Here is a 15813-nt window from a genome sequence, read left to right on the forward strand (position 1 = left end):
GGATGGATGATGGTTCCATTTACTGAGAGAAGACTGAGGGGAGCCAGGGGAGGAAGTCAAGAGTTCCAGCCCCAACGTGTTATCCCAAAAGAGATGCCAAGTAGGTAGTTACATATAGGAATCTAGTGCTCAGAGCAGAGGTCTGGTCTAGAGGTTGAAAAAGCATCCTGTATCCTTCCAGGCTTTCTCAGGCATCTCTCTCCTTGGAAGCTTTCCCTGATAACATAATTCCTACTGATCTTCTCTTTCATGACATTCATTCATTCATTCAACAAATTCTCAGTAAGGTCTACTCTGTGTAGGCTTGGTGTTGGCTTCATGCCCTCAAGGAGCTTATGTTCTAGGTGTGGAGTCAACAACTAGAGTAGACAATTACAACACAGAATGGTAAGTGCCGTGGTCAAGGGAAGAGCCAGGGGCTACAGGAGAAGGGACCTCTGTATCGGGCAGGTAGCCGATGGCCATCTCCTGTCAGTAATTTGAGGGGGCTCTACTCAAAGGGGTGGGCAGGGCAATCAGAAGGGGTCATGAAGTACCCCGTGGCATCATTACCTCCCCAGGCCTCAGAGGGAGAGAAAAGGGGGTGGCTACAGGAATCCAGAACTGGGGAGAGCACTGAGATTGGGTTGACATACAGAGCTGAGAGCTTCACTTGAGGGATGCAACAAGAGCAGCAACAGCAAAGACTTTTTAAAAGTAAGTTAAATATATCAGATGATATTAGGTGTTACAGAATAACAAGGCAGGGAAGGCGGTTAGGGAGGACAGGAAGAGGAAGGGATTAGAATTTGCACATAGGCTGGTTGGGGAAGGCCTCCCCAAGAAGGTGGCACTTAAGCAAAGACTTGAAGGAAGTATATCTCTAGGAGGGGCCCCTGACCCCCTCAGTCAACCCCCCACCCCCACCCCACTCTCCCTGTCCCAAGGTCAGGGTCTTGTCCTGAACTTCTTTGGATCGGAGAGTTCCTTGAAGGTTCTTCTCAAACTATGGTCTCCCCAGGACAGGAATTCTGTTTCATCCTCCCTTTTCAAATCTATAACAATAGAAGCTGCCACTTATTGAGCACATGAGTCACACTAGACCCAGCTCTCAGGGTAGTAGACACAGTGGGTCACCCAAGCTAATAGCTAGCCTGCAATACACAGGGTGGGGGGTGGGGGGTTTCTTAGGGAAGGGATTTGACTAGATAACTCTAAGAGTCCTTCCAACTTAGGTTCCTCCACTAAATGATTCTAGAACTCTAAGATGGTGTGATCCGAAGACTATGATTCTAAAATTTTATTAGAATAAGAGACAATCCCTATCTTCAAAAAACTCATAATCTGGTAGATGAGGTCGGCAAATAGTTACTTTTGATAACTATACTAAATAGTTCTATAGAGTAAATGCAAGGCCCTGAGTCAGATGTAGGCAGGGACCCTAACTGAGCCAAGACTCTTTCCTCAAGGTTGGTCTCAAAAACCACTTGCATCAGAATTATTTGGGAATCTTTCTTTTCTAAAAAAAAATTTAAAAAAAATGCTACTTTCTGGGCTACATTCCATATCTCCTGAATGAGAACCTCTGGAGTGAAACCCCAAAGTCTACTTTACTAAAACGAGCTCCCAGGTGAGTCTTAGGCAGAATGAAATTTGAGACTGCAAGCCCAGACTCCCGCATGACTTCCCTGAGCTCCCAGGTGATATCCACGCTGAGAAAAAGGAACAACTGGGTCAGAATATGCAACCACAGAATAACACGGAAGTAGTGTGTTTTGATGAAGGTTAGTAATCTTGTACAATGATCCCTCCGTGTGTGGCAGGTCTTTTAAAAATGAAAGCACTTCTTAGATACAATCTGAGATTCTGTGATTGAGAGTATGTGTCTCACATGCCCTGGAACAGACCTTTGTTTGCCAGGGAGCAAGAGTTGGCCTGTTTGTTATTAATTATTCCCAGGCCATAAGCTGGGAAAGAAGGAGCTAATAAGAAGCCCCTCCCCACAGAGTCTCTGAGGGCACTTCCCTGCCACTGTCCACTCTCCTGCCCATAGCCTCCTGGCTCTCATGTCCCAGATGCCCCTGGCTACTTCTCTCTCCTGGAGCCTGCGGAGTCATCAGCAAGGAGGCAGCAGTTTCAGTGAGGGCCTGACGGCCAGAAAGCGAAGGGTGGTCTGAGGCAGGGACCAGTGAGGTGTGGCTGGATACCAGTTGTCTGGGCATGTAAGTGACTGTTGAGACTTGGAGAGAGGAGACGCCAGTTGGGATGAAGGAGGGAACGTGGTGTAGTGGATTCCGAGTCTTGAGCTCTGCCTCTAGCTTCCTTCATGAGCTTGGGCAAGTCCTTTCCCCACACTTGGCCTCTGTGTTAGAGTCAGATGACTTCTCCAGTAATCACCTGGCTTTCACGGTTTGGATGCTAAGATCTCACCTGACCCTAATTATCAATCACCCTGTGGAGAATGCGTGCAGGAATTGTACCTATTTTACCGCAAGGAGGCCACGGCCCAGTGAGGAGCAGTGACTTACCCACCATCACACATACACTGAGAGCAAAGCCTGATTCCACCAGCACGCAACGCTCAGCCTCTCCTCTGGCGACTGGCCTCAGACTGAGCCAGCTGAAGCGAAGCGAGAGGCTTTCCGTCTCAGGTCCAGGAAGCAGGCGCTGCAGGGGACGGAAGGGTCGGAGCCCACAGTGGGGTGAGGCCATGCAGCTGGGCGGAGGCGCCCGAAGCCAGCCTGGGGAGAAGGGGGTGTGCTGCGCCCGGGCGGGGCCGGGGGAGGGGAAGCCCCAAGGAAGGGAAAAGGGAGCAAAGCGCCGGTCGGAGCGCACAGCTGAGGGGGCGCATGCTGGGCGCTGGCTGCTCACGGAGGGGCCGGCGGAGCGAAGGGTACAGTGCGGGTGCACCCGCGAGCACAGGGCGCGGTGTCTGACGAACAGACCCGCGCCCCTCGGAGCCTTGCGGAGAGGCAGGTAAAGCGCACCCGTAGGGTCGGGAAGGCTGGGCTGGCGCCGGGGGTAGAAATGAGGGATCTTCTCGCCTCCTTCGAGACAGCCGACCCGAGGTGGGGGGCGGCTCAGGTACCAAACTGATCCTCTCCAGAATCTAGCCGCGGGGATCCCGGGGCCCCCCCTGGGAGTTCGGAGCTGGGCTCCTGGCCCGCCCCGCCTGGAAACCGTGGGAGCTTGTGGAGGGAGGCACGAAAGCACCTTCCACATCCACAGATATGCAAGCGAACACCTGTGGGTTCGCAGCGAGCGCACGCGCGGAAATGGCACCCGGGAGCCAGCGCGGTCTTCTTGCTTGGTCAGAGCCGCTTGCTCTGGAGAGTTGACTTGACCATTCGCTACTCCATTGTGCCCCCCTTCTTATATGCACCCCAGTATCGGGGAAAGCCTGGGACTCCCAAAGGCATATTCTGCTGCTAATAACATAGGTCTAGGCTGGGAGTCAGGAGACTTGGGTTCTAGTTTACGGGTTGTGACTCTGTGCCAGTCGCCCCCTTACCCCCTCTATGCCTAGTTCTTTCTTCTCCGGGGTCACCAGCTGTAAAATAAGCCTCCGGGTCCTGTTGCCCTTGTATCCCATGTGGCATGAGGGGAAAGGGATCTGGACCTGGGAGTCTCTAGTGTGAGGGCCCACGGAGACTATTTCCTCCTGCCCCCCAACCTGCTCCTCACAATCTGCGTGTGTAGAAACGAGGGCCCAGGGGGAGATGACTTCCCCAGGATCACACAAAGGACCAGAAAGAAGGAGAACCCAAGTCTTCTCACTCCTAGCCCAGGGCTCTCTGCACTTCACCTACAAAGGCTGCTGTGAACGTGTAAGCTCCTCGCATCCAGCTGATCTGTCTCTCCAACTGGAGGAAGCCCATGCCGGAGCCATGGCAACTACTTTCCGATTTTCTTGACTCCTTGGGATGGCAGCCAATAACCTTCTTCATCCTCACTCACTCCACACTTCTCAAAACACATTTCTAGCCACACACGGAATGGCTGTATGCTCAAAATACCTACTAGGAGGACAGCAAGATGAGAAAAACTCTCTTACTAAGAGGGAAAATGAGGGCCAGAGTGGAGAAGCAACTTGACCGTGACACATAGCTAGACACCTTGGTGAAATAGGGGCAGGTCTCCATTCCCACTCTAGTGTGTCCTCTATCAAGTATAGGACTGGTACCCCTAAATGGAAAGAGACTGCAGGGCTGATTAGAGAGGAAAGAAGTAAGTGTGTCTGAGAAGCAAGAAGAATAATAAGAACCTCTGGTTTCTTCTGAAGGTAGGAGAACCAAGGGCGGGGAGAAGGGACCTAGGGAAGGCTGTTCTTGGTAATATTGGGGTGGGTAGGTGGGTAAGGAAACAGAAAAGGAAACAAGGTGGCCAGGCTGCCTAATAATTGCCTCTTTTGTTTATATAATACTTTGCGGTTCTAAAACACCTTCCCCTCTATTGTCTCCCCCAGTTCCCATGTGAGGTAATCAGGGGTAATTATCCCCATCTCGTGATGAATTTCAGAGGAAATAAGTACAGTGCTGAAGGTCACATAGCCAAGCATACAGCCAAGATTGGAACCATGAAAAGAACACTTTGAAGGCAAGATCACAGGCTGGGTGACTGGGAGTTGGACTGTGTGTGCACAGTGGGTGTGTGTGTACGTGTGTGTGTGAGGGTGTGGCCACACCCTGGGTAGGTATACAGAGAAAAGGGTTGCAAGGCCACGGCCAGTGTTTTGGGGCCAAGAAAGTTTGCCCTTTGGATTAAATGGGGTTCAGGTGCAGAGAATGTCTGGGCTTCCAAAGGAGGTTTAGAATTAATTCCTCCCCTCCTGGCTCACTTCCCCACCTGACTGAGACGGCTTCTTTTCTTTGAGCCTCCCCTTGCCCAGACCAAATGGAGTCTGTTTTGGCCTGCCCTTGAAGTTGTTTTTTAAGTACTGTACGCCGTTTCCATGAATGTGTATGTGTGTGCTGTAGGGGGATGGTCTGATAAGAAGAGGCATTAATTCATTTATTCTTCAGTGCCTGCTATGTGCTCAGTCCCCGGGAATAAAGAAATGTATGAGGCGCAGGTCGCTGCCCTCACGCCTCACAGTGCACAGTTTAGCAAATCTATATAGATATACACACATAATTTCAGTACAGCATAGTGCTCTCACAGGGTTTTATGTGAAGCACTTTGGGAACAGACAAGAGGAAGGGACTAACTGGCTAATGAATAGGGAGAGGTGTCTCAGGAGAGTGTCTACAGAGATGACATTGAAGCTCGGTCTTGAAGGATGAGTAGGAGTTCACTGTGCAGATAAAAACAGGAAGGGCATTCCTGCCTAAGAAAACAGCATGAGCAAAGGAAAGAGGTGTGCAAGTACGAGGAATGTTTGGAGAATGGGGCACAGGGCACTGGAGAAAGCTGTGCTGAGATGGGACTAGAGGCAGGGTCACATCCAAAGGAGGCTGAATGAGAATCAGAGGTTAGCCTGTCCTGCAGGCAGCAGAGAACTTATGGTGGAAAGATCTGTGGACTGGATACCCCTCCTAGGCTGTGAGACCTGGAGCAAGTGATTTAATCTCTGCATCTGGGGTGGCTCTATTTTTCCCACTGATTGAATGAGGGGGTTGCACCAATGACGTGATTATTAAGATCTCTTCTAATTCAGGTTCTATTCCTGTGTCTCCTTCCAACTGTATTTAAGGTCCATTCCTGCAACTCCTCTCCTATCCACCAGCTCCCTCGTCCATGGTGGTGATAAGACCTTCAGAGGGAAAATTGTGCAATCCCAGGAATTACCTTTGTATTCCCTACCTGTTTTGTGTGACTTTCCGCTCTGCGCTGCACCGCCCCCCCTCACTCCCCACCCCTGCCTCATCTCTCTCTACCACATTTCTAGGTACTTAAGACACTCATTTGAAAGAGTAGCTGAAACAGAGCAATGGGGAAACCAAAAAACCAGTGGTGGAGTTTCACTTTCCCCCAGAGAAACCTGAAAGAAAAATCTCACTAAGATACCGGGTTCATCCTTCAGATCACAGCTTTATACCTCCACCCCCAAGTTAGAGGCCAAGCAAATTCACATCAAGAACATTTAGGGAGAACCTGTTAATGTGCAGGAAATAGCAGTAACCGAATGTGGAGGAAGAGAGCTCCCCTGGCTTGTTTAAAGGATCAAGAATAGGTCTGGAGCAGAAAGGGCCATGGGAGAGGAGACTCTAAGCAGGGGTGTCCAAACTGCGGCCCGCGGGCCAACTGCGGCCCGCAATCCATTTTTTATTGGCCCGCAGCAAATTCCAAAAATATATTTAGTTTACTTAAATAAACCAGGTGAGGCAATACGTACTTCACCTCGAGTGAGTGGCCCGGCTGTTTGTGTATTTTACCGCATATGGCCCTTTGTGAAAAACGTTGAAAAAAGTTTGGACACGCCTGCTCTAGAGGAAGGTTAACTCCTCCTTCAAAACTCATCACTTTCCCCTTTTACTGGATCCTCGATTAAGATTGGCGAGACTCTGTAGTGCAGGAAATAGCAGCAGTCATGGGGTTAGAGGAGAGGCTGCCCCAGGACACAGAGGCTGTGTGTGTTGTCATGTGCAGCTCACATGTCAGGGAATGTTGCCATTGGTGGTAGAAAAAGGACCCGAGCAGCACCCCCAAAGACCTGGGTTCTCGTCCGAGCGCTGCTGTTTACTAGCCTTGTCATTTTGGATGAGTCACTTTCCCTTCCCAGGCTTCAGTGTCCCCATCTACAAAATAGAAGGATAGGCCTAGAATCCAGATGCTGAATGATCTTTAAAATCTCTTTCTGCTGGTCGGTCACTGCTCACCTTCCTCCCTAACTGGTCTATCTCCTGCTTCGGGGTAAGGACTCTCTAGGGCAAGAGCTCCGTCTCCCCCATCATTATGAACTTTATAATCAGTCACTATCTTGAAAAGGGAAGCCAAGGAGCTCAGAAAGAGGAACAAAATTCCCAATGTTGCCCAACTGCCAAATCCCCGATTTGGGGCCCAGAGGCAGGTCATAGAGAACCAACCTGTCCATTTGTCAACTCTTTGCCTCCCCTGACCCAACAGGATGCCCTTGCACCCAGGTCCTCACTCCCACCCCAACCCAACACCGAAAGATAAGTAACTCTGGCTTCTTTGCTCCTCCCACCAGAACCACAAGCATCCGGGTCTATTCAGAGAGGTCTTAGAAGGAGCATCTGAGGGATGAATGGTTTTGTGAACCTTTATTCCTCTCACTGAACCCTGCTTCAGAGTCCACCCTGTCCCCCACTTTCTGCCTAGAGTCTGTCTCCTCCCCAAGCTAGATAACCCTGGCAGGTGAGCTGTTAAGAGGGAAAATGATCAAGTCAACCGATTTGGTTCTCAGTTTATCTAGGCTGAACTATTAAGTGTAACTCAGTCCCAGGGCTCAGAATCTTAACATGTGAAGGGCAAGTCAGCAGCCGTCTATATATTCTGATTTGAAGGGCTGTAGAAAGCCCCCAAAATGCCTATCCCACCAGCATGCCCAATCTCCCATAATCTCACAGTGTGGTTTTCTGATTTGTACCCTCATGGGATATTAGAGCTGATGGGAACCTTGGAAGATTTCTCAGTAAAACCCCTTCAGTTTATAGATACAGACAGAAGCTAGGGCCCAGAAAAGGGAAGTCACATGCCCAAAGTCACACAAGTAGCAGCTGAACCAAGACAGCTCCTGGGGTTTCCATTTCCTTCACTGTAAAATGAGGGAGGTTAGACCGGATGGACTCTGCAGGCCCTGCCAGCGTCTGCTCTATAAAAATAAAACCACCACCATGTCTGTGGAGTGTCAAGTGCCAGGCACTGCGTATTTTTCTTCTTTAATTTTCCCAGTGAGCTATGCTACAGACAGTGTGATGCTGCGACCATGTTTATCCAAATAGGTGACTGGGGACATCATTTGTTCCTACTGTGATTCTCCGAAAGTAAGACCTAGCTGGACCATCAGCTCTAATGCGTCTTTTGGAGCAAAAATTAATATACAAAATATATTATAGTAAAATAAGACCAGGTCTTATATAACATAACATACTATAACATAACATACTATAACATAACATAACATAACATAACATAACATAACATAACATAACATAACATAACAACACCGGGTCTTATATAAGACCAGGTCTTACATTAATTTTTGCTCCAAAAACGCACTAGAGCTGATGGTCTGGCTAGGTCTTATTTTCGGGGAAACGGTATGTAAAATATCAACCGAACTGCCAACTGCCATTCTGTCACTCACATCATTTGCTTGGATCTCAGGCCCTGTCAGCCAGCAAGTCAGAGGCTCCTGCTAAGATGCCAGTAGCCTTGAGAAAGGGAATGCTGTAGGCTGCTGCGCCCTGAGCTGGAGTCCACATGGTAAACTGAGTTTCCTCATGAAGTCATCCAATTGAGACAGTGTGGACCTGGCATCCAGAGACAGCAATCAGATGTCCCTTGGCCATTGCACAATTTCTGTAACTCTAACCCTAGGCTTCTCCTGACCCAGCTGCTACAGGAAGGGGAGAAGTGGGAGGGGGTCAGACCCACAGCAAGGCTATTGCACAACCCTGGGGGCCTGGCCTGCGTGATCCACCCTGGTTCTTAAGTTTTTTTCTGTGTGTCTTGTTCCTTCCTTTTCTGCCCCCTCTCCTGCTTTCCAGCTCTGGGCCTTCCAGCCCCCAAAGTCAATACTGAGAACCCAGATGTGTCCAGAGATATCCTGAAGAGGCTGAGGGGCTGAGAAGCTTTGGGGTGCTCATTCGGAGATTCCTGAAGCCACCTCAGAGCCAGAGAATTTGCCTGCAATTTGGTGAGTCTTCCAGACTGGGGTTGCCCTCCATCTGCCCTGTCAGTTAGAACCCCCTTGGAAGGATATCCAAGAAAACTGGTAGCAGTGACTGCCCTGGGAAGGGGCCCTGGGCCGCTAGGAACAGGGAGACTTCATCTTCATTGTATGTATATTTACTTCTCAAACATGAAAAACGGATTTTTGTTTTAATGAAAAAAAAAACATACACGTTTGCATTAAAATATATTTTGAAAATCTTCTTCAACGTAAAAAAAGTATATGCTCGAGCAAACCTGGAGGGAGGCATAATGGGATGATAATTTTTTTTTAAATTGTGGTTAAAAAAAACTCACATAACTTTGATCATGTTAACAAATTTTTAAGTGGGCAGCTCAGTCATCTTAACTGTATTCACGCTGTTGGGCAATAGTTCTCTAGAACTTTTCCATTTTGCAAAACTGAAACTCTATACCCACTGAACAGCAACTTCTGATGTTAATCTTTTTCGGTAGATGAACATACTAAAGCCCAAACAGGGTAAGAAACTTATTTCTCTCAAAGTGGGCTCCTCCAGGCGTTTACGCCATCTGTCCATTGTCTACCTCTAAACTGTCTGAGGGGGCGGCTGGTTAGCTCAGTGGGTTAGAGCACAGTGCCCTTAACAACAAGGTTGCCGGTTCGATCCCCACATGGGCCAGTGAGCTGCGCCCTCCACAACTAGATTGAAACAATTACTTGACTTGGAGCTGATGGGTCCTGGAAAAACATACTTAAAATAAATAAAAGTTAAAAAACAAAAACAAAAACTGTCTGAGGCCCCTTCCCCTTCCCCCTTGCATTAACCACTCCCTCCCCAAAAATGCCTCTCACGTCTCACATCTGTCTCTGCCCCCACCTTGCCATCCCCTTGGCCCCAGCTCAGGATTCAGCGTCTTTCCCCTGAACCATTTCAGGACACTTGTCACGGGGCTCCCTGACTTAATTCTGGCCCTCAGTTCAGTCCACATAGCAGCCAGAGTCTCCTTTCCAAGTGCAGATCTGGTCCTCAGACCCCCTCTGTAAATGCTGTCCCATGGCTCTTGCCAACTACAAGATGTAGTTCCAACTCTCAGGCTGGCACTCGAGGCCCTCCACCTGGCTCAGGACAGTGTCTCTGTCCCACAACCTAGCTTATCCTCCCATACATCTTATACTCCAACCTCTTTAGGCTACTCCCCATTCTTCCACACATTTTAGGAGCTCTCTTGTTGGCATGCCTGTGTTCCTGTTTCTTTTCCTCGCCTTGTCTACTTTCTAAAAACCTACCAAGGTCCAACTGAACTGCCTCTATCACTGTGCACACGCTGAGCCCTGATCAAAACTCATCCCTTCTTCCTTCAAGCCCCTGGCTTGTCCCCTGCATTATAGAAGAGCTGGCCTCCATAAATGATGACTGACTGAATAATTAGTTGAGCCGTTAATTTCATTATGCTGCTCCTGCTTTCCATGGGCTCATGCGAGGGAAGAAGAAGGCACAGTTTTCTTGTCTGACCAGTGGCGTAGATGAGAACCTATGCTTCCTGGATCTTAACTCAGTGAGTCCTGGTTCTCTCATCCATCCAGACAAGGTAGCCCAAGTGCTAGACAGCAGGGGACCCCAAAGGCCCTGCATGACATGTGGGCCAGTCTTAGGTGATTGCTGTATTATTTAGATTCTTCCCCCCAACTTCTGCATTCAGTTTGTTCATGAGTATTTATCATGGTCACAACTAACTCTCATCTTTTCTGGGAAAGAGATCTTAGAGTTAATAGTCAAGCGTATTAACTTTGGTTGGTTGACAGCTCTACCTAGATAGAGGGCTTTGGAAGTGGTCAGTGAACTGAGTGCTTGGACTATGGACACGTCCCTAATGGCCATCGTTACTGGAGACCATTGAGGGAAGGCGAATTCCCAGCTAATCTCAGGATAGTCCCCTAGACTTGGGGGAGAGACACAGCCCTGCTGACCAGGAGCATGTGGTCTGCTGATACCCTTGTCCAAACAAGAGGACAGACCCACATTGCCTTATACGTAAGTGCTGGGACAAAGCGAAGGCTGTAGTGATAAAGCTTGTGGAGTATGGTTAAGGGGTGGGAGCATTCAGTGAAGGTTTCCTGAAGGAAGTGAGTGTGGAGCCTCGTTTAAAGGGACTGACATATGGTATTTTAGAGACTAGCATGCAAAGCTGTCTTCAGATGTTTTTCTATATTATACACTAAGGATCTCCGAGAAGGAAAAGGAACATTTATTATCACCTATTACATGCCGAGTACACAGTGACTTTGTGTCAGAAGGCAGGATAGTTGAGGTGCTGTGTCTTCTTTCTTTGGGGGCTGGTAAAATTCCAGAGCAGACTTACTGCTCCTTTCACTCAGGCCCAACCCTGTCCTCTTCTCCAGCACCTGCAGTGGTTATCAGCCTCACCCCAGCCACCTCCTTTGCAACAGAATTTCCCCCAAATAGCTAGGAATACCCAGGGTATTTGGGACATAGAATGCTTGAGAGGTCAAGTGACCCAGCCTCTGGTTCCAGGGAGAGTGACATCTGAGCCATCCCCAAACATCTAAACGGCGTCTATGGAGTATAACAAAAGAGCTATGTTGCCTGTCTTCTAATAATGCCACAGTCCTGCCCAGAGCTGGCATGGAAGTCGAGGAGCAGTGAGCTGGTCATGGAAGAGCAGGACTCTCTCCTGGCTCTACCTCTAATATTCTCTGGATCATGGTCAAGCTACTTATTCTCTCGGGGCCTCAGTTTCCCTCTGTGTAAACTGGAAGGCATTACATCAAATAACCGCTAAGGTCCTCTAGCTTAAAGCTCAGTGACATACAGATTCCAAAGAAAAGACAGATCAGTATGGGTTACAATGGCCAAGGCAGGCTTTATTCCACAAGTACTTACTGAGCATCTGTTGCGTGCTGTCATAGTGCTCATGTGTAGAAGTGAGTAAAACAGACATAGTCCCTACCTTCACCGAGCTTGAAATCTAGTGGAGAAGACAGACAAGTAAACTGTGACGCTGGGATTTTAGCTGGGGTGTGGAGTGAGGAGGTCATTCAAGCTATAAGTAACAGAAGCCCTTGTCTCTCTTTTCTGTCACCACCAGAGCATCCTCCCATACTTCCCCACCTCAATTCCTGTTGCTATGGAGACCACCAATGGGACCGAAACCTGGTATGAGAGTCTGCACGCTGTGCTGAAGGCTCTAAATGCCACTCTTCACAGCAACTTGCTCTGCCGGCTGGGGCCAGACAACCTGACTGTGGAGCGGCAGACCAGCCTGCCTGGACGTAATGACAACTCCTACATGTATATTCTCTTTGTCATGTTCCTATTTGCCGTCACTGTGGGCAGCCTCATCCTGGGATACACCCGCTCCCGCAAAGTGGACAAGCGCAGCGACCCCTACCACGTGTACATCAAGAACCGCGTGTCTATGATCTGAGGCCAGGAGGTCTGGGTGGCTCACGATCAAGACCTTCAGGTTGTCTTCTGGGGCCTCCAGAACTCAGCCATGGATCACACAGGTCTCAGTGTCCCTACCTGTAAGGTCAACCGGAAACAGTGCTAAGGGATGCCGTCCGTGGGCTGGGAGGAGAGGGGCAAGCCTGGGCCCTGTGGATCAGGACTTTTTCCCAGCAAAGATAGATTTTATAATAGTGGGAGCCCCATGAACAAATATACAGAAGTAGCAAAAGATAATAACCAATGACTGGTCCAGTGGCGGGAGCCCTGGGGGTTGGGGGTTAGGGGCTGGAGGAAGGAGAAAAGGAAGTTGTGGCAGAAGGAAATGAAACAGGAAGATGCACTGAGGACACTTTTTTTTTTGATGTGTTATCTTCAATGACCATGAGAAGCAGCAATGATTATCCCGCATCACAGGAAATCTGAGTAATAGTACTTATTTATATTTGTTCACATTTTATGTTTTTCAACCCACTTAACATTTGTGATTTTACCCCCCTGTGAGGAAAGCAGGGAAGGTGCAATTCTGCTCACTTGGGCCAGAGCGGTGCCACTAGAACCCAGGAACTCGGGTCTCCTTGCCCAGTGCTTTGCAAAACTCTGCCACACAGGGGTGGATCCAGACCTGAACAATATACAATTCGGGGAGCCCTCCTTAAGAAAACGAATTCAAAAATATCTTACTTCTACAAATATTACAAACACAGATGACCATGTTACTACATGGCTAGGGAGCCTCCTCAGACCTTAAGAAGGAACCGCGCCAGTGCAGGGCCCTGAATGGTAAGCCTCCTTGGCTCCATGGTTCAGGTGCTGCTCCAGCCATGTCACAGTTGTCACAGCGCCCTTCCCAGCCACAGCTCGTCATGGGGACTCCGCTACCTCTCACGCAGCCTGCTCCATTGTGATTGAGTTCTGTGAGAAATTTTCTGATACCAAGTTGAAATCTGCTTCTTGAAATTATTACCACACCTAGATTATCATGTTAAAAGAAATAGTGTGCACCAGGCAGGTACCTGGTCCGTGAAAAGAGAACCCGCCCTGATTCTACCATGAATGAGTATGATACCGACTAGTCACCTCTCCGATCCCTTCCCGCTTCGGCAGTGAAACAGACGCTCTAAGAGCCCTACCAGTTCTGACAGTCTAGGCTTCATGTACATTAGGTTGAACTATATAAAACTGCTGTGTTTGTGGGTCAAAAACAGCTGAATGTCGGTAGTTTCGTATGGTTCAGTCTAAACCTGCAATGTGGCAGGTTGAATACTTGACAAGCTACAAATCCCAAGCTGGAACCTCCCACTGTTCTGTTTGATTTCTGTTTAAGGAATCTCCTTGGAGTCTCCAGGAGGCCATATTGAAACATACATATTCAAGTATAGCAAAAACTCTAAAAGAATATTTTGATAGCAGTTGTCTTTGAGGAGAAAGATTATGGGTAATGTTCCCTTTCTACTTTAAAATGTTATGTAATATTTTATTCATTTGCCCATAAGTATGTTACTTGTATAATAAGGCGGGGGGTGGGGGGGGGAGCTACTTCCACTTTGAAAAAATAAATGCCAGTGTGTTTCTTGAATGGAGGATCACAGAACACATTTGTTCTCGTGAGCAATTAGTTATGTTCACTCCCTAAGCCCCGTGTGTGCTTCAGCCTGTCCTTATGCCTTCTTGAGGGAGAAGGTGGAGGCCTGCTGCAGAAGACGTGAAGTAAGGGACGACAGACTCAGAACTCTACGTCTTGATGGGACTTTAGAGACCACCCAGCCCAAACTCCCAAATAAAATATGGATTGTAATCAAGTGTAAGTAAGAATGAATGTCAGGTGACGGATGCTGGAAGAGTTTTGAGAAATGAGACTGAATAGATCTGGAGGAGGCAGAGAAAGGTCGAATTTAAACTGGGCTTTGAATGGCAGGACAGATCTAAATGGGCAGAGTGAATGAATGGAACAAGACAAGGGCAGGTTGGAGGCAGAAACGTGGGAAGACCACCCTCCTGAAGAGAAGAAGCAGGCCCAGCATGGCTGCTAAATTTCAGGGTCCCCGCCCAGAGAGGAGGCTCCCCTTCACACAGTCCTTATACTCACGGGGCTTGATAATAGAATAATACAAATGTTGTTGCTGGCAAGTTACAGAAACCCAATGCATATTAGCATATGTGCAAGAGGGGATTTATTGAGAGGAGTATGGGGCAATCACAAGTTCAAAAGAGGAGATGCAGACACGGGCCAACTCCAGGGAGCTCAGAGCCTGGAACTAATATGCATTCACAAAGTAGAGGTTCAGTATATCTGACACACACCCAGGATGGGACTAAGTACAATTCTAGGATTTTAAGGTGGTGTAATGTGAGCATTCTAATATCCTATGATACAGGTACTCCCCTCCCCTCCCCCCAGCTCTGCCCCACCCCGTTTGTCTGGGATTTCTATCCCTCTACCTCTCTCAGCTCACAGGCTCTTTGTCTGCACGGGTCTGCCCTCTGCTGGCCAGATCCAGCACACCGCCCTGAGCCCTCAAAGCCAAACCTGAAATCCCTCGTTCAACAGATATATGTCTTGAATGCCTAGGCACACACGGAATACAGAAGTAAATAGGAAAGAGCAAAGAAATCCGTGCCCTAATACTTAAGAGCATTTACCACATGTCAGGTAGTGGTCTAAGCATTTTACACACATTAACTCATTTAGCGTTTAAAGCCTTCACAACAACCCTAGTTAGTAGGTTTTCCTTACGGTTACTTCAATAGAGCGCACTTTTCATCTTCAGCTCCCTAAGCCCAATTTCGGCGCCATGGCACACCCAGCCCAGAGCATGGATCTGAACAGTTCCCAGAAGTCAATGGGAAAGTGACTTGGGAAAATGATGGCAGGGTATTGACACCAATAGACTGACGGTGGGTTCCCTAGAAGCAGAGCCTGAGATAGGCATTTACTGAGAGGAGCATGTCAGGGAAAAACGTGCAAGGGAGAGAATGAAGTAGGTAGGAAAGGGGAAAAGCCAAACCAGGTGTGTCTCAGGTCCTGCCTGATCCACAAGGAACCGCTGTACGCGGCTCGGGCATAAACCACACGGCAGGATTCCACCCCCTTGAAGGAAGAGGGCTGGCCTCTTATGCCCCCGTATCAGTCAGTCATTGGTTGTGGTCCGCCCTGGTGGGGAGCGAGGACAAGTGGAGGGAAGGAAGGAGGTTCTCATCAGCTGAGGGCAATTCTCTGGGGAAGGGTGGCATCTGTGAGCTACTGCAGGCTGGCACAGTGGTGGAAGAGAGATAAACAAGGAAGTTGTCTTGGTTGGAGATTAGCAACAGCCTGGTTCCTCAGGAAGGTTCTAAAGCTCATCACAGCATCGGCCCCGCCTTCTGTGGCTAGCTGCTTCTCCCCCTTGTCAGTCATCCTTGGCTGCTGGCTGCTAGCGGGGGAATTAACTTCCCGGGGGTGCTCACTTTGGCTAAGGCAGAGTCACTGGAGAATAGGGCAGCCCTGAGCTGATGGCAGCCGACACTCACCGCAGCTGGGGGAAGGGGTCTGTATGGGGCTCCGTCAGCA

General features: G+C 48.9%; 1 protein-coding gene across 5 annotated transcripts; it reads left to right on the top strand.

The window, feature by feature from the left end:
- The first annotated feature begins 2551 nt into the window (after window positions 1-2551).
- Window positions 2552-13861, top strand: KCNE3 (potassium voltage-gated channel subfamily E regulatory subunit 3). Of its 5 annotated transcripts, XM_088791573.1 has the most exons (5): window positions 2766-2955; window positions 4445-4575; window positions 8652-8800; window positions 10601-10829; window positions 11905-13861. In XM_088791573.1, the coding sequence occupies exons 4-5, from the start codon at window positions 10773-10775 to the stop codon at window positions 12241-12243; spliced, it is 396 nt and encodes a 131-aa protein (XP_088647699.1). In that variant the 5' UTR covers window positions 2766-2955; window positions 4445-4575; window positions 8652-8800; window positions 10601-10772; the 3' UTR covers window positions 12244-13861. The 5 variants fall into 5 exon arrangements, with proteins under 5 accessions (XP_088647700.1, XP_088647699.1, XP_088647698.1 ...); XM_088791574.1 differs by lacking the exons at window positions 2766-2955; window positions 4445-4575 and adding an exon at window positions 2552-2681; XM_088791572.1 differs by lacking the exon at window positions 4445-4575.
- Window positions 13862-15813: the final 1952 nt, after the last annotated feature.

This window comes from Rhinolophus sinicus, chromosome 14 (genome assembly GCF_057876585.1).
Source record: "Rhinolophus sinicus isolate RSI-liver-muscle chromosome 14, RSI-T2T, whole genome shotgun sequence".
Taxonomy (NCBI): Eukaryota; Metazoa; Chordata; class Mammalia; order Chiroptera; family Rhinolophidae; genus Rhinolophus; species Rhinolophus sinicus.